At 35.5% G+C, this 18,639-nt stretch overlaps 1 protein-coding gene across 6 annotated transcripts in view; it reads left to right on the top strand.

Annotated features, from left to right (window-relative positions):
* LOC111064407 (pleckstrin homology-like domain family B member 1) overlaps positions 1–18,639 on the top strand; it is a 226,716-nt gene that overhangs the window by 160,784 nt on the left and 47,293 nt on the right. Inside the window, exons 1-8 of one of the 6 annotated variants that reach the window (XM_039425323.1) lie at positions 1,470–1,594; positions 3,409–4,055; positions 7,520–7,653; positions 8,691–8,777; positions 9,628–9,810; positions 11,892–12,660; positions 13,889–14,088; positions 15,529–15,628. The exons of the other annotated variants lie outside the window; for them this stretch is intronic. Of the exons in view, the coding sequence (XP_039281257.1) occupies positions 1,477–1,594; positions 3,409–4,055; positions 7,520–7,653; positions 8,691–8,777; positions 9,628–9,810; positions 11,892–12,660; positions 13,889–14,088; positions 15,529–15,628 (2,238 nt within the window). The 5' untranslated portion in view covers positions 1,470–1,476. Of the gene's footprint in view, positions 1–1,469; positions 1,595–3,408; positions 4,056–7,519; positions 7,654–8,690; positions 8,778–9,627; positions 9,811–11,891; positions 12,661–13,888; positions 14,089–15,528; positions 15,629–18,639 lie in introns of those variants that run through there. 6 annotated transcript variants of the gene reach the window in all.

The following is an 18,639-nucleotide window of genomic DNA, read 5'->3' as shown; positions in this document are numbered from 1 at the left end:
GAGGTCGGTTCACAATTGGTCTGCTGCTTCCATGATGCCTCTCACTGACACGTCAGCTCGCTCGCCCTCAAGTAGGTATGATTATTTCAATAATGGTAATGATGACACAGGTATGTTTCTAGCAAATAAGCTCCACTCTTTCAAAAAACTTTTCAAGGCTGCTCACCTTAACGTACAATCCCTCAGTTGCCACATTGATGAACTCAGAGCAATCTTCCGTTTTCAGGACTTCAATATAATCGGAATTTCCTAATCATTTTTGAAGCCTAGTATTTCATCAAATTTTGTTGCATTGCCTGGATATAATCTTTTCCGGAATGATAGATTAAATAAAGCTTGTGGGGGTGTAGCAATAAATTTATGTTAAAGATGGTATCAAAACAAAAGTTTTAATCACATCTAAACAAGAGTATTGTTCCAGACCAGACTTTATGCTACTTAAATTATCCTTATCTAGTACTGATAAATTACTCATTGGTATCTGTTATCGCCCACCAAAAATAGGTCATTTCACAGAGATTTCCGAAAAGCCTTGCTTTCTCTTATGCCTTGTTATACCTTATACTAGTTATGGGGGATATGACACAGACTTGAACATGACAAATCGTAACTTTGACTACCTTCAACTGACTACAATTTTCCAATGCTAAACATGACTATTTTACCTCTCAATCCAACTCATCATACTAATGAATCAGCCACACTCATTGACCTTCTCATTGTTAGTGATCCCAATGAGGTTGTTCAAGCAGGTCAAATCTCAGTCCCAGCTATTTCTAGACATGATTTGATTACTGTGTACTTTCCCATAAGATACCCAAGCCAGAACAGAGAATATCACTTATCAAGGCTCATTTCCTCATGCGTTTCCTCAATGCGATTTTTTATGGGGTTATTTGAAATCCCTGGTTTATGTCGATCGACCACGGAACCATAGCACACCTCAAGAACAACAACATTTCATGGGGGTCGCCATTGGTCTGATGTCATTTTCAAGTCTGCATGAAAATAATTAAGATATTGTATTATCATGTAAAAAAAAGATTGAAACAATATCTAAAGTACTTTTGTTTTTATTGACCTTTCAAATAAGTGAGTTTCTCTGGCGTACTTTGTACTTGATGTACATTTGGTCAAACATCTCATGCTCTTTCATTTTATGATTACCGTAACTTACATCACTGATAAGATACTTCATCTTGGACTATTTGAATGATGTTTGCATCAAATTTCAAATAAATTAATTGAAAATCAAGGTGTATTGACGATGAGAATTTGTAGCCCTAGAAATTTAGGCTCAAGTTATGCCTGAACATGAAAATATGAAGCTAATAAATTCTATTCAAATATTCAAATCTGATTCATCATGAAGCTGAAATAAACCAGTAGAATGAGAAATGATAAATAATCAATGTATTTAGTAATTTAGGAAGCCTAATATGAAGATAAACAATTATTTTCTTTGCAACAGGATGTATGATATGTCTTGGACGATCTACTTGCTTGCGTTTCAATCATCCAGCTGAGGCGAGCTTGATGAAAAGTGCTCTCCCTAATTCGAGGATTTCTGTTTTGCCTGTCCCATTTTTTCCAGGTAAGTGTACATATAGGATTTTGCTATTTTTATATTTTGTTAGTTTATTATATCTATCGATCAGTTTAAAATTTGAAGAAATGCTTTAGTCTTTGCAGGCTATTTTAGTGAACTCCCATTAAATGGACTAGTGCAACACACAGCCAATGATTTCTTTTTGGAGGCGGTACAATAATCTTGTCATCCGAAGCTAGGAACTAAGCTCAGCGAGGCCACTCGAGCGTTTTTAGGAGTTTCTTGGACGAGTCGGCAAGACAGTAAGCTCTCTGATTCTCGAACGCCATCAGTCAATCTAAGAGCTTGCATTCCTGTCGACTCACCGAATAACGCATTAAAAAACGCTCGTGTGACCTTGCCCTAATATTTAATGTCTAGGGACCTCTTCACACAATATAACATTCATAATGTTGGCGTGTGGAAAAAGTAATTTTATAAGCTACTAGCTGGCCCGGCAAACTTCATACCGCCAAATAGTTTATACTCTGTCCAAACAGGCATGAACTCTGAAGGATTAGGCCGACCCTCCTACTACTCACACACACAAGCGCAGTCTCTTTTTGTGTGTGTGAGTAAAGGGACGGTCTGCCTACCTGTATACTACGTAGTATACATAGTATATCAATGGCGCAGGTAGGCCGGGCGTGTGTGCCTGCGCGTGGGAGAGCGAGTGTCGGCTTAATATTTCAGGGCTCATGGCAGTTTGGACAGGCTATAATGCATCTCATGACAATCTTTAGCTGGATGCACACCTGAGGAGGCGCGATGTGGCATTTTATTTATAAAGATAATTTTCCAACTGCAAAATAAATAATTTACTAAAAATCAATTAATTCTGAACACCGAAGGCAGCACAATTGTTCGAAACAAAGCAATGTCTTTAGAGCATATGTAAGTCTTCAACCTCAGGCCGCACTGCTGGATGTTTACACAGAACAGTCATTTTTTTTTAGTCTGGGCGTTTAGAATAAAATACATGGGCGGTTATGGAGCAGCACACACTCTTGTCTACTATCTACCGACGGCTGTTGTATGACGCAATGATTATAACAACTGATTTTTATTTCTGTGTGCCCAGCTCACAAATCTTCTCCCATAAGAGCCATATGTCGCGCAAACCGAGCGATTGCCAGGTATAGGGAAACACATGGTGCCGTACACATGCATCGCTCGGCTTTAGTAGTCGCCGTGCGAATCGCGGCGGTTGTAGTCTCAGACTACAACCGCTCGGTTGCCAGGCGGCTCGATATACTAGAGCAGGCATGAGAGAGGAGTACACATGTCTTCAGTCAACCGAGCGGTTTCGATCAGAGCAGTAATTTATGTTTAAGAGTGATATAGTGATTAAGTACATAGATTAAGATATTAAGATTGAGTACATAGATGTTGTACCTAGTAATTATTTATCATAACCGAATTATAATTAGTAATTAGTAATTACTTATCATTACCGCAAACCGCTCATGAATCGCTGTCATGTGTACGAGGCTGGCAAACCGAGCGATTTGCCAATCGAGCGACAACCGAGCGTAAATCGCTGTCATGTGAACAAGCTCTAAGGATTACATGTAAACTTTGAAGGATCGTAGGAAAGAGTCCTGAGGTCGGATTATAAATTTGATATGCCATAAACTGGTCCTGAACATAACGAACACAAAAAAAAATCATCAAATTCGGTGCACACATAAAAAGTTATTGAATGTCAAAATTTGAGGCTCGATTTTTATTTATATAGATTGTCTTTTGATTTGTGTTCTTTTTCTAATTATGATTGAATTTATAATTGAATCTTATTGATTTCATTTGATTTTTTTCAGGTGATGAGAACACCATGTTTGGTGGAGTTGAAGGAAAGCCGCCCCCAGCGCCGAGAAGGACCGGTGCTTCGTCAAGGGACTCGTGGGGGGACCTGAGCTCGGCGTCGAGCGAGGACCTCGCCAAGTACATCTCGCCGAAAGTGTTCCCCGCTGGCAGTTCGACTGTCAACTCGCCGGCCAGTGTTGTGCTGGGCCAGAGGGCCGGCCCCAACTCAAAACTGTCCAATCACGTTAACGGTGGCGAGCTGCGGTTCTCATTGGCTCCGACGCAGTATGAACCCAATAAACCCAACGGTAACGTGTATCAGAATGTGGTTCAGATGCCGAACGGCAAGTACACTCCGGCCAAGTCGAATGTTTCTTCATCGCCCTCGAACTCTATCAGTGAACGAGGGGTGTCTCCGGCGCCTTCCACCCCCACCCCGCCTCTGAGGACTCACTCCAGTTCGAGTCATTCTTCTTTCAACTTTGTGACGTCACCAGAGCGGTGCAGCCCTCTGCGCCCCCTCGCCACCCCCAGCCCCGCCTTCGACCGCAACCCGTCGTACAGTGTGCGGAAGTCGGTTGCAAGTCCTGTGCCCAGCTGGGACTCCAGCATTGAGGACCTCACGTCTAGGAAGGTCGATCTGGAGAATAAGAGGAAGCAGGTAGGTCACGTGATCAGTATTTGATGGTTGTCAATCGAGGTTGTATAGAATATTGTGTTGAGTTGAAAAATATTTTTCCTACAGTTACCTTGAAAAGTGGCCATTCCTGCACTGATTACAAAACGCAAAGAATCACTTTTCCACTCTAGTGCGGGAATAGCTATTTGTGCAACTAGTGCGCAAAGTGACAGTTTGCTGCACCGAAAGAAACGTTTACTTGAGAGGTTTTACTTGAGAAACGAACTTTGCGCACGTATTTCACATTAAATTTTTCCTACAGTTACCATTGAATATGAAAAGTTAGTAATTATGGGTAAAATTCCCTGAAATCCATCAAATGTTTTTCTGTGTAATTTTATTATAAATATAAAAACCTTAATTTATTTTAAATTGGATTATAATGATTAGTAATTCAATTGAAAATTTATGTGACTGCTTGAAGGGGGTTTATGTTATGTAAGCATTGAAATGACTATAATGAAGGCACATAATGGCAAGGCAAGGCAACGCTGTTCTCCACTGCCATTCATTATAACATGGGCCTCACTATGAGTATTACCAACTTAATTTTGATTTTGCTGCACTGGTGCTCCATACAACCTACTAACTATTTTGCGTTGTCATGCTGCAAATCTGGAGTACGCAAAGTACTCACTTTGCGCACTAGTGCGGAAAAGTGATGCTTTGCGGCCTGCAATCAGTGCAGAAATGGTCACTTTTCAAGGTATCTGTAGGAAAAAATTTTTTCTGCACTCCAGATTTGCAACATGGCAACACAAAATAGTTGGTGGGTTATATGGAGGATTAGTGCACGAAAACAAAAATTAAGTTGGTAACAATGACTGTGGTTAGATTTAGATAAGAATCATTTCAATGGCTACCCTACATTTATGATAAAATCCCAATCCCAATATTTTTTCAGTTTACTTTGAGCATTTTTCTCGGTAATTTGAGCAAAAGTCTAAATTTCTGAATCTTGTTTCTGTAGTTTTTAGCTGGATGAAACAAACTCAGGTACGATTCTTCCCGCTAGGTCGCGCGCTTGTCGGTTCAGCCATCACAATCAGCTGTTGGCGTGTATTTTGAATGTGAATTTTTTGTTCTATCTGTATTTTTTCTGATTCTTGAATGAACAAAAATGAGAACTTTGGCTAAGAATTTTCAACTTCAATTGGATTATTAATTTTTAAATGAATTAAGGTTGTTATTAATAACAGCATCACACACACAAACGTTTGATGGATTTCAGCCATCATTTTACCCATAATTACCCACTTTTCATATTCAATGGTAACTGTAGGAAAAATTTAATGTGAAATACGTGCGCAAAGTTCCTCTGCTGCACTCAAGAAACCATTCCGCCCTCGCCTACGGCTCGGGCGTAAACGTTTCTTTCGGTGCAGCAAACTGTCACTTTGCGCACTAGTTGCACAAATAACTATTGTAATGTACTGGATAGAGGAAGCAGGCTGGTCCTTACTTGATCAGTATTTATTCATTCACGTATACTATTACAAATCATGTAAATATGATCGGGAAAAAACAATAGGCTTGGCCCAAAACTGTTCTATTCCCAAGTTTTGATAGTGAATAACATGTCCAAAAAAGGATATGTTTTTACTGTTGAAAGTTCATGTATTGTTTTATAGTTGCCTGTGGGGGTTGAATAGAAAATTGTGATGAGTTGAAAAATATTTTGTGATGTACTGGGTGACCCAGAAGTCACTAATCATGGTGTTAATTATGTAACCTAGGCTTTGATGGGTTACTCTATTTTTGGGCCACTCTGTATAATTTTTATTTGAAAAACATGCATAATATATGGCTCACAGAGACTCCATGAAGAGGCTTCATGGTTAATGATTGATACAATTTTATCATATAATGTAGAAACACTTGAAATATAACAGAAAATAAAGAAGGAAGAACAAAAGAGAATGAATAATTATGATAATAAGGAAAGGAAAGAGAGTTTTAGACAGAGCTCATGCGCAATTCTAAATATGTAATTTGGGAAAAACTATAGGTTAATCCATCTATATATATAAAAGCGAAATGGCACTCACTCACTGACTGACTGACTCACTCACTCACTCACTCACTCACTCACTCGCATAACTAAAAATCTACCGGACCAAAAACGTTCAAATTTGGTAGGTATGTTCAGTTGGCCCTTTAGAGGCGCACTAAGAAATCTTTTGACAATATTTTAACTCTAAGGGTTGTTTTTAAGGGTTTAAAGTTCGTCTTTTAGCATGTATATTCTTCTTCTCCCAATCTCTTAATTAGAATTGAAATTTCCATATCATATGTTACTATAGAACTATAATCTAGATAGAGTACCTCTTCGAAACAGTTGTTAACTGGCAACTAAATAATAATTTTGTCAGGTTGGCATTAAGTTGAGTTGATTTTGTTAGGTGGCACCAAGTTGAAGATTTAAATGCATTTATCGCGGAAAAATTGATTGGGCACTGCTACTTCAATCCTGGGAATATTATATTACTAGCCGTCAGGCTCGCTTCGCTCGCCATATCCGTTTAGCCAGACGTTTAGTCTGGACCCCCGACTGGATTGTCCTAATATAATATGATAAAAATGAAAAATGCAGGCGAGCGAAGCGTGCCTGCTGACCTCATTCTCGGACGATCCAGTCGGGGGTCCAGGGGGCGGAGCCCCCTGGCTAGACGGATATGGCGAGCGAAGCGAGCCTGACGGCTAGTCGAAGTATAAAAATAAAGCTCAATATTCACATAATCTTATGTTTTCATCTTGAAACACTCTATTACTCAGTACTGTAGTGCATAAGAGTATTTAATAAGTACTTAATTTTTGCTGAGATTAATGCTCACATAAATCCTAGGGTTGTGCTTGGAGTTATAGGAAATGTTATGATGGGAGATTGACAGATATTAAATTTTAGGTAGGTCCTGAACCACTGGGTACTCAATTCGAAGCACATTTAAATCAGTAAAGCTGGTCTTTTGTTTTTATTTTTGTTAATGGTAGCATTTAATCGTAACTCCCTTCCGATTTACGACCATCCATCAGGAATACTAAAAGCAATGCACTTATTTAATCAGAGAGACTCCAACCACTGATCAACAATTCTCTCTCTCTTTCCCTCTCTTTTTGAAAATGCTTTCCATAAATCAATTGAAATTACCGGTTTTGTCTCTGTGAAAGTCCTCTGAACAACTGGTAAATTGTAACAAATTTAGTATAAATTTTTGGCATGACACATTGGTTTCAATACTGTTTTACATTATTTTTGCTGTAATAAGAATTGAGGATACGTTAGTACAATAGTAGCCTTGTCCTAGGAAATTCAGCAGTTGGATTTGAAACAATTGAATTGAAAATAGTTACTATTTTAGCAGTTGAGAAAAATGTTTCCCACTTTGAAAATGTTATTTGATTTATCATTGAGTATGCGATACTGAATTGTATTTTGCAATTTCTAGGCGCAGACTGAGCGGTTATCTGAACAAGAAACCGAAAAGTTGGAGCAGTTGAGGTTGGAAGAAATCTTGACGATGTGTGCAGACTACGAAAAGCAAGCGCAGTGGGAAAAGCAGAATAAGCCGCATCAAAATAGGTAAGGGTTAATACTGGTAATTCTCTGCATTTTAATACTGTATTCGGACAGTAAATATGTATATTTTTCATTACTTTTCAGACTCTTCTGACTCAATTTTCATTTGGTCAGCTAATGGTATCAAGCCATCGTTTCCTTTTCACAATGTGAATGACTAATTTCAATTAATCAAGCTGGTTCAGTGCTTCAGTTGCAGAATCTCATGTCAAATGTGATCAATTCTAACTACATAAAATAACAGTCACAATTCCAACTAGAATCTAAAATACATTCATTTCAGATTACCAAAAGTCTTTTTCAACCTGTCTATATACATGTTGTTTGAAAAAGAACTCCCTAGTTTTAATGTGTCATAGAATCTGTAAAAAGTGATATACACTATTCTAGATTGTGGTGTTTGTTCAGGAACTGTCCAAGTTTTGCCCCCCTGCAGTTGGCAGACCTGTTTGACTTTAAGACGGCACCAAGGGACAGTTCCTTCAGTTGACACTCGCTTTCCGGGAAGAGGTGGATAGGGAGAGCTCGCCCAATTGCTTGGCCACCACGAAGCCCGGACTAAACCCCTCTGGACTTTTTCTTTTGGAGACACATCAAAAATGTTGTGTACAAATGAAAAATCCGAGACATAAACCATTTACGGGAAAGAATCGCCACGGCGGTTGGGATAACACCTGATATGTTGGTAAATAAATGGCAAGAGCTTGAATATCGTCTCGACGTGTGCAGGGCAACGAATGGATCCCATGTTGATGTTTACTGATATTGAACAAAATTTGAAGATTCTCTTTTTCATTGTATGTACTTGTTGATGGAGTTCTACATTAATTTACACATTAAATTTATACCTAAAACTAGGGAGTTCTTTTTCAAACTCTCTGTATATATCAATCAACCAATGATTAGTAACTTATTGCAAATTCGGAGCAATGTTGTTGCCAAGTCTATATCTAAATTTGACTTTAATTTCATTTTTAAGGATATTTCTACTTGTGCATTAAATTATTGCATTCTCTAATAAAATAATGTTTCTCTTCCAGGATAAAAACGAATGGATCATTGACCAAAGACAAGAGACTGAATTCACCCAGCTCTCCGCATTTCAACAAGAATTTCTCCTTTGAAAGGTAATTTTTTTCATCCAATCATCTTGAGTTGCCAATTTGCCAACTCTATTAAACAAAGCAATTTTAAAGTTATAAAGAGTACAAAAGAACCATCCGATACCACCATTAATTTTAATATCAAACCAATAATTTGAATACTGTATAATAATAGTTAATAGTCAAATAAGGGTAATACACAGACTTCTTTGTTAGAAGTTCTCATATAGAAAATCATTCACATTATTTCGAAATGAAATTCCTTACAATTACTAATGATAAGACCAATTGGGACGGAGCTGCTAGAAAGAATATACAATAGCTAGAATGTAGTGGAAAATTACTACAAGTTTTGATCTGTATCTTAAAGCCTTGCATGAGTTTCTGAACCTATTACAGAATGATGCGCGTTACGTTGTACGTCGTAAGAAGGTTAAAAAAAGTAAATTCTTAAGGCTTTGTTGGTGGGGAGTCCCCCTTACGGGAAGGTCCCACCGCCTGAATATATAATTTAAGCCGTCAATGGGCCTTACGACTGTCATACTTCAGCCGGGACCGACAGTAAAAAGGTTAATCACTCTTGATCCTTCTATTTTAAACAGAAAAAAACGACGCGCGTATAGATAAATACTGTTGAAGATGAATGTCTACATGATCTCTTGTAGATTTAATCCTACATCTGCATTAAAACCATAGATTTCAATGAATTGAAGAGAATCGTTTCAGGATTTCTTTCCCACACTCAATTTTAAACATTTTACTATTTGAAATTCTTTGAAATCTTTACTAAGTTCTATACTTGTTCATACTAAGTTCTATACTAATGTATACTTTTTCATATTATAATTTAATTGTCATGTTTTGATTGTTGCAGCCTGGATAGTTCGAGTTTGACAAGTGACAATGAAAGTAAACACAGGGATCAGAATGGCGGCCAATCCCTCACCATCCCACCACCCCCGGTCCATAGCTACGAGAATGTCACTCTGTCTCTGTCGCACCCGGGCAGTCCACGCACGCGCATCAAGACTATCTTGCCAAATAAGGAAAATAATAGGTAAAAATAGAGTAGAATACTTGGAATCCAATAACATTGTACATGGGAAACTACAGTGTACTTTTAGTAACAAATCTCGTCATCCCAGTTGAAGTTATCATTGGTTTCAAGTCATTACTTCATAAAGAATACAAGAATCCGATGTCAATTTATAATTACCGAGAATCTCATTTCAAAAATTGAGGATGTTACCACATCAAATCTCATTCTAAAGTAACTAATCCAGGAACCATACCCTAGAATATTGGTAACTTTCCAAATAAGCAAAATGATAGGTTAAAATTGCCATAGCTAGCTAGTAGTATTGAACAGAACTAAATGAATTAATTTATAATAATGAATTTCTTCTTTTTATATGATTAGTTTATTGGATATTTGAATCCATGTAGCCGCGAAGGCACACAAAGTTTGGCAACATAGTTCACATTGATATAACATTAAATTTTCATTTATTTATTCATACATTCATAGATACAATATCATTCTTGTATTGTAACATATATTATATTTGTCTAATCATTAGAGAATATTATCACTCGTTTTAACTGGGTTTCAATTTGAGCATCAGAGTAAATAATTTTGAAAAAATGAAAGGATATTGTTTAATTAATATTGAAGTATCCACATAGTACCCTTTTCCAAAACTTTGTCATATAAATATTTTTATAAACACCACTAGTTTCGGCTGTTAAGCCATTTTCAAGTGTCCTTTTTTCAAAATACTTTATTAGAAAGGATATTGATAATGTGTCGAAATAACGTTAGTAAAGCTTTAATCATTGATAAAGTGAGTTTCTAATCCACCCAACTTCACGAGATAACATGAATTTTTAAACATTGTAATTTTTAAACATCATTGATAAAATGAGTTTCTAATCCACCCAACTTCACGAAATTAAATCAATCCGAACTGTCAAAACTTATTCTTTCTAGTGAATAACGTACAAGAATCTGCTGAAACAAAGAAAATACATTTTTAGCCATGTCTTAAATGTTGTTGTGTTTAAGATTGATAGATTTTTATTTGCTGTGCTAGGTCTGTCTCAACAGACTTATTGCACAAAAACAACTTTACAAAATACATATTCAGGAATAATAGACAAAATATATACAATAGCATCTTGTAAACGATAGTATTTAATAGTAAGAGAGAGCTAGCAGCGCTAATAAGGAGTAGCTTGATTCAAGATTTTTTCACCGCTTCAATAACATAACCTCAATTTTTTGATGGCCTCTTGATCCATTCCGAGCTGCTGCGATAACATCTATTAAATTTATGTAATCATTAGAGATTATAATCACTCGTTTTAACCGGGTTTGAATTTGAGCATCAGAGTAGTTTTGAAAAATTGAAGGGTATTGTATTAACACTCTTTTTTCTATGTATTTCACACGACATGCAGTCAAATATTTAAGTAAATAATCAAATTCTTTTAATTACCAACTTTAGTTCTTGAAATAATTTGATTATTTGCTTAAATATTATTGACTGCATGTGTAAAATACACAGAAAAAAGTGTCTAATTTTATGTCTATAGATGATTGTTCAGAATAACAACATCTGTTGGTTAAATTACAGTGTTGCCAGACTTGAACCTTCCGGTATTCGCGCCCTACTCAATCACACGAGCAGTCGCGTGTTGTATTTTTTACAACATCCAATTTCCCAAGTGTTATGTACTCTGTTTACTGTCAAAACATATTAATTAATTGTATAATTAATTTTCCATCTTCTTGGTTTATTTTACGCCTATGAACACTTGGATGATAACCATTTCATAGCCCAATAAGGTACATCAAGCAAAGCCATCAATTCTGCGTTATTGGTTCGTTTACAGTCCCCGTATACAGTCTTTCCCTATCTTATGCACTGTCGCGACTAAATGGCACCTAAAGACTGAACCATTGCTCGGTTGATACTGCAACTCAGTGGAGTGATGGGGGAAAAGTCTTGGAATGCATAGATGACTCATTCACTGACACCTCTCCATTCAATAGTTTTGTGCAGCAAAAAAGCTGATACTGTTGTACTTTTTACACCGTTAACACCGTTAAAATCTTTTGTATATTTTATTTTACAGGTGCGAGTACAGTTTGGAGTTGATTGAGAACAGACTAGCCATGCTAGGTGAATTCACCAGACCTGACAACCACACCCACAAATTTCCCAATGGTGATTCAGAGAGGGAGATGAAAGTTCCTACAAATGACATTCGAGAGAATGGATTTCACAAGAGTGCAAACGGTGATGAACCGCCTGAAATAACTAGTAACGGTCACCAAAGTCCTCAAGAAATGAATGATTTTGATGGCAGTAATAAACCAAAGTCGAGAACAGAAAAACTTGCCGAATCCAAGTATCAGTTTCTAGGATTTGATCCGAGGAAAGACGACGAGTTACCAAAGTCAAACAAACTTGCAACTAGGAGGAATTTCTCCAGCAGTGCGTCTTCGCTAGTCACTAGCTCATCTGATTGTCCGCCGGTGCAAAAATTAATAACCGACTCGGTGAGAATTGTCGATACTCAGTCCAAGTCGGATGGATCAAATCGTGTAAAGAGTTTGGATTCTCGTCCTTCCTGGACCAATCCCACGCTGGACATTGGCATTTATTCCACTCTCCCCAGAAGAAATGGAGAATACACAGCTGAGCAGTTATTGTCTCAGCTGGACGCCATTGTCAAATCGACGGAGAAGAGTCCAGTTGTGCTGGAAAGGGGTAAATTCATCCTACCTCTGCCTGAGTCTGAGAAGAAATCTGAATGCAGAAACGATTTGCTCGCCAGTTTGACGCAGTTGAAGGCGAAAATCACAGACATAGAACAGCAGCAAGAGGAACTCATGAGAGAGGTAGGTTCTCATTCTCATTCACATAGTAAATACTTTTATTTGAAATGTAGTGTTCAAATTGTCAGTATATTCCTGGCTACTATTCATTAAAAGTACTATTTATTATATTACTATTGTTCAAAAGTGCAATTTCCTGCTCGTGTTTGAAATTAAATTTACAAATTCCTAGAGTATTGGTGCAGTATATTGTTAAGGAAGAACTCGATGAAAATTAGTATCGCCTATGTAGTTATCAAAAGTAAACAAGTTATTGAAAATGAATTGATATTGTGGAACTTCTCCAAATTTGAAAAAAACACTGTTTTAATTTTGTCTCATCCATATTTAACTCTGTTCATTTAAAACTGTGTTTTTTTAAAGTAAACAACTTGTTGGATTTTCGAGAATGTGAATATACACTGAAGTATTAGGGAAAATAAAAATATTCAAATATGATAACACTTTACTTTCGAGTTACAACAATTATTAGGGTTTCTCGAGCTACAATTATTAGGTTCTGATCACTGAGTTGAGTATGACAATTGTTTTTTATAAAATCAAGGATCATGACATCATTCGATGCATGAACTATCATGAGTGATAAACAGAATGTTCAATAATACATTTTTCATAATCTGTTTTTAGAAATAATTTGTCATAATCCAGTTAGAAATTGATCATGAACCCGTATGAAAATAAACCATATACATGAGTAAGTGTAAAATACTCAGCATTCAATCACATTGTGCATGGAAGATCCAGTGTACATTCCATACAAATCTCTCATTATCAGATGAAGCTTGGTTTCAAGGCACAACCTCATAAAGAACACAAAAATTCGGTGCCAATTTATAATTACCGAGACTCTCATGTTATAAATTGTGGATGTTACAACATCGAATCTAATTCTTAATACACACCCTAACACCATTATTCCCAAAATAATGTTGTGATGTGAACAATTCAGTCTCAATTATGAAATAATTCTAAGTTTATAGTTTACAATGGTGTGACATGAACAGTTTAGTTAGACAAGCAATTTATAAAATAAGTTTCAAGTTTATAATTTGATTTTATAAAATATATTTTTTTAATATTAGCAACTTGATTCAAGATTGTTCCTGGGGTGCATCTCTCAAACTCAAATAATATGTAATGTTCTTAAAATTTATGAATTCAGGGTTACTTTTTTTATTTGAAAAAGGGTACTATAATTTTATTTTATAAATCTGTCTTATGTGTGTTTCAGGCAGAAATAGAGCAGGCACTTCTGGGAGGAGAATGGCGGGCGCAGAATGAGAAGCTGTCGGCTGATGAGAAGAAGCTGGCTGCTCTGCGAGAGAAGGTGCAAAACTGCGACAAGGAAATGGAGATCTGCGCCGCCAAGCAGGCCGAACGGCAGGCTCACAGTCGCAAAGTGCTCGAACAGCAACAGGCCATCTTGAATACGTAAGTTCATCTATTTATTCATTTATTATCTATTTATTATTCATTTACTTATATCTATCTATATGAAAGCGAAATGGCACTCACTCACTCACTCACTGACTGACTCACTCACTAGCAGAACTAAAAATCTACCGGACCAAATACGTTCAAATTTGGTAGGTATGTTCAGTTGGCCCTTAAGAGGCGCACCAAGAACGAATTTGAAAAAAAATTCCAAAGATACGCCCAAAATCTGCGTTTTTCCAGCGTTTTTTAGCGTTTTCCCAGCTTTATCGAGAACAAATGAACAGAAAATGTTCAAATATAGTACAGACAGAAGCTCAGCTAGGGTGTGATAATGTTGTGTTAGAAGGAATTTGCAATAACGTCAAAGATACGCCCAAAATTAGCGTTTTTTGCTTTTTCTCAGATTTATCGAGAACAAATGAACAGAAATCGTTCAAATTTAGTACAGAAGATCAGCTAGGGTGTAATAATGTTGTATTAGAAGGAATTTGCAATAACGTCAAAGATACGCCCATAATTAGCATTTTTCCAGCGTTTTTTGCGCTTTCTCAGCTTTATCGAGAACAAATGATATGATAATACATCTATCTATATTATAAAAACATGTACTGGTTTTTTTGTACTGGTTAATCTAGATGTAACTGAACACTATGTATGGTATATCCAATGATGAAAAAACTATTGTTAATCGTTTTTCAACATCTATATCAAATGACTTTGTATTATTATCTACTGTACCAGGAAATTTTAAAAATCAAAGACATAAAATTTAATAGTGAAGTTGTGTTTCTTTCCTGGCTCAAAATTTTGCAAAATCACTCAAATTTTCCAATTTGTAGAGAATGAGTGAAATATTAGTTTTTAAATATAAAAATTTAAAATTTCAGTTTGGTCATTAGTTTTGAATTGGAAATTGGACTTTTTGAAGTGAAATCATAAACTCATTATCTTGAAACTTTTTATTTGTAAAAATTTGGGGGGAGACAGTTTTGGGCTACGCCTGTTGTTTTCTCCCAATCATATTATATTGTAATTATGATTTGTGATTGTCAATGAAATAAATAAAAATAATCTGAGCTTTTATATTGAGTGTTAGTGAACTGAGTTGTAGTATTTTTATGAAATCCAACCAGATTGTTGGCAGTACAGTCTCTGTAATAAATCCGATCATCTCTTGTGTAACTGGTACTGTATTGAACGAAAGCAATTGATGCAGTAAGTAGATGAAGGCTAATAGGCTCGCCCCCCGCTGACTCAATTCTATTAAGGATAGTCGCACAAAAGTAGTCTATTAAAAAGCTAAATATACTTTGTTTGAACTCGACTCATGTCAGCCGTTTTGCTACATGATGCACCTGTTTCGGTTCTCGTTCGAAATCTTGTACTTGTTTCTTAGTTGTGTTGTTCTAATGTAATTCGTTTATTTATTGACAGCTTGGAACTGCAGCTACAGAATAACAAAGATGAGGAGTTGAGACCAGACCTCTTGGAATCGTTGAGGCAACAACAAGAGCTGTTGGACGCTGAGAAAAAAGTAAGTTACGATTTGAATACTTCTTCATACTTCGTCAATTTCAGCTTCTTTTTATTTCATTATTCAAATAATAAGTGCAATCCTAATACTGTACCTTATTATTCTTTAATGTTTGAATTTTCTGTAGTAATTCAACCAATATAGTTTCAAACATTCTAATTTTGGATTTCTCATTTAATCAAGTTTTAATTTTTCTTTCTATCAACTATATTACTGTAAAAGTATAAATAATTACCATCATCAATTCATGAACAATAAACATTTTTAAGATACTTGGAGACTATGAATAATTCACACATAGAACTTGCTAGCTCATCGATACTAGCCAGAGTAGGTGTGTAGTTTGTGTTATAATACAGTGTATACTCATTATAAATAAATAACTTGGTAATTATCTTGACATAGTTTCTTTTATTTCATAAAAGATTTTACATTTAAATAATAATGTTATAATTATATTTATGAAATAAAATAAACTAAGTCAAGTTGATTACCAAGTTATTTATTTATAATCAGTAAACATTGTATTAGAACACAACCAGTTCCGTGCCTCCTCTGGCTACACAACCCGTTGCTAACAACGACATGACAAATATCGACATGACAATATACATAGCTAATATCGTGCATCATTTTAGAATAGTAGTATTTTTCAACACCAACTTCAAATTTAGAGACCAACTTGTAATCATATAAGTTTGCTATCAGAATATCCTTTATCTCACCAATTAAAAATCATTCGCATATTGTTGTTTATTCTTATTGGCCCAACTGTAATATAGGAACAAATTATATGATTTCTAATGTACTTTTTGAACATATTTAAGGAATGAAAATTTTGTGAAGTGAAGAACTACAAGACTACTATCTACTACCTATAAACTATCTATAAACTATACCTTCTACCTAGAACTACTACCTATTTCGGACTATGTGTAACCTTCAATTCAATTCAATTTATTTTTCCTTCTGAATACAATTCAAAGCAGTTACATATAATTTTAAGCAATAAAGTTTATACAACTCAATAATCGATATAATATACTTACTAAAATCAAAACAACAAAATATAGAACTATACTAACAATAAAACTCTTGAGCTATCACAATTTTATTATTGTACTAGCCGTCAGGCTCGCTTCGCTCGCCATATCCGTCTAGCAAGGGGGCTCCGCCCCCTGGACCCCCGACTGTAATTGTCCAAGAATGAGATTAGCAGGCTCGCCTGCATTTTCATCATGTTAGGACAATCCAGTCGGGGGTCCAGACTAAACGTCTGGCTAAACGGATATGGCGAGCGAAGCGAGCCTGACGGTTAGTAATATAATATTCCAGGATTGAAGTAGCAGTGCCCAATCAATTTTTCCTCGATAAATGCATTTAAATCTTCAACTTGGTGCCAACCTAACAAAGTCAACTCAACTTAATGCCAACTTGACAAAATTATTAATTTAGTTGCCAGTTAACAACCTCTTTTCGAAGAGGTACTCTATCTAGATTATAGTTCTATAGTAACATATGATATGGAAATTTCAATTATAATTTAGGGATTGGGAGAAGAAGAATATACATGCTAAAAGACGAACTTTAAACCCTTAAAAACAACCCTTAGAATTAAAATATTGCCAAAAGATTTCTTAGTGCGCCTCTAAAGGGTCAACTGAACATACCTACCAAATTTGAACGTTTTTGGTCCGGTAGATTTTTAGTTATGCGAGTGAGTGAGTGAGTCAGTCAGTGAGTGAGTGCCATTTCGCTTTTATATATATAGATAAAATTCTTGTATCAGATAGGAAAGAGCTTACATAGGCAACAAAGGCCTGTGCGTAAGCTCGAGTTATCATAACAATATGCGTTATATCTATACAATTATAAATAGAGATCTCAATTTTTATTAGAGATCCAAACTATATTAAAATAATTTTCAATGATGAATCTATGATTCTTATGCATTAAGAAGGGATTAAAAAAAGTGGAAAACTAAATTATAAATAATGTTAAATTTATAAATAAATACCTTTTCCAAATTAGGGAGAGGAATAGCATAAGGTTACCTTATTTTTCTCTCCCTATCATTTTGATGATGTACTTATGAATGAAAGAATAATGATTCTCAAAAGATCACAATAACTTTCAAAATGTTTTCTCTGCTCAATATAGTTTCTCTGAGATGATCTAAGTTCAGAAATTTTGTTAGTTTTTATATTTATGTTTTATGCTTTGATTTATTATACATCCGATCTATCACATCAAATCAATACAAATGACCAAGTTGAAATACCTTCAGATGAAATGAAGAAATGATAGTTTCCTGATCACATCATACAGACTGTTAATTTTTAAATGTAATCTATGTTTTTCAGAAAATATTAATTATAGCTAATTATTTTCCATGATCTGACATTCCATTTCTGGTTAAGATGCTTGTTCATGCTTGATAATAAAATCAAGAATAACTAATGTTGTGTATCTTGATTGAATACTACTGTACTTTATTATGTTGGAAGCTAAAATGCAATAGGCTGTAATCAGTTTGACTTATTCTTTATTGTAATGAAGATAGAAATTTACGGATACCTCGTGCATACAAAATGTAAACAATCGGCTGTGTTATCTGTTGAACGAGGATTAATGTTTGCGATATTATGAACTATCTCTGTTCAGTGTGACTCATCCAGTTATCGATTGGAGGTGTCCATGAAATGCCACAATCTGTTTTATTGCAAAGTAAAATTTTTATGTAGTTGAGTGAGCAGTGAGTCGAGTGACTGATAATGTGAAGTGTTGCGATAATATTGCATTTAACATGCAAGTCAATAATGGAGAAACCAACGACGATATGGAGGTATTCCAATATTTCCTGTAACTAGTTTCAGTTCAGTTTTTTCAAACAATGCTCATACTATTTTTTTTCAAATAGTGCTTATGACATTTTAACGCTGTATCTCTTTTAATATTTTGTGATGATAGATTTTAAGTTGAAATATTATTGTGGCTTGGTTCAATCAGTG

The sequence above is a fragment of the Nilaparvata lugens genome, chromosome 3, assembly GCF_014356525.2.
Source record: "Nilaparvata lugens isolate BPH chromosome 3, ASM1435652v1, whole genome shotgun sequence".
Taxonomy (NCBI): Eukaryota; Metazoa; Arthropoda; class Insecta; order Hemiptera; family Delphacidae; genus Nilaparvata; species Nilaparvata lugens.
Note: the sequence above shows the minus strand (reverse complement) of the source record. Positions and strands in the feature narration are given on the sequence as shown.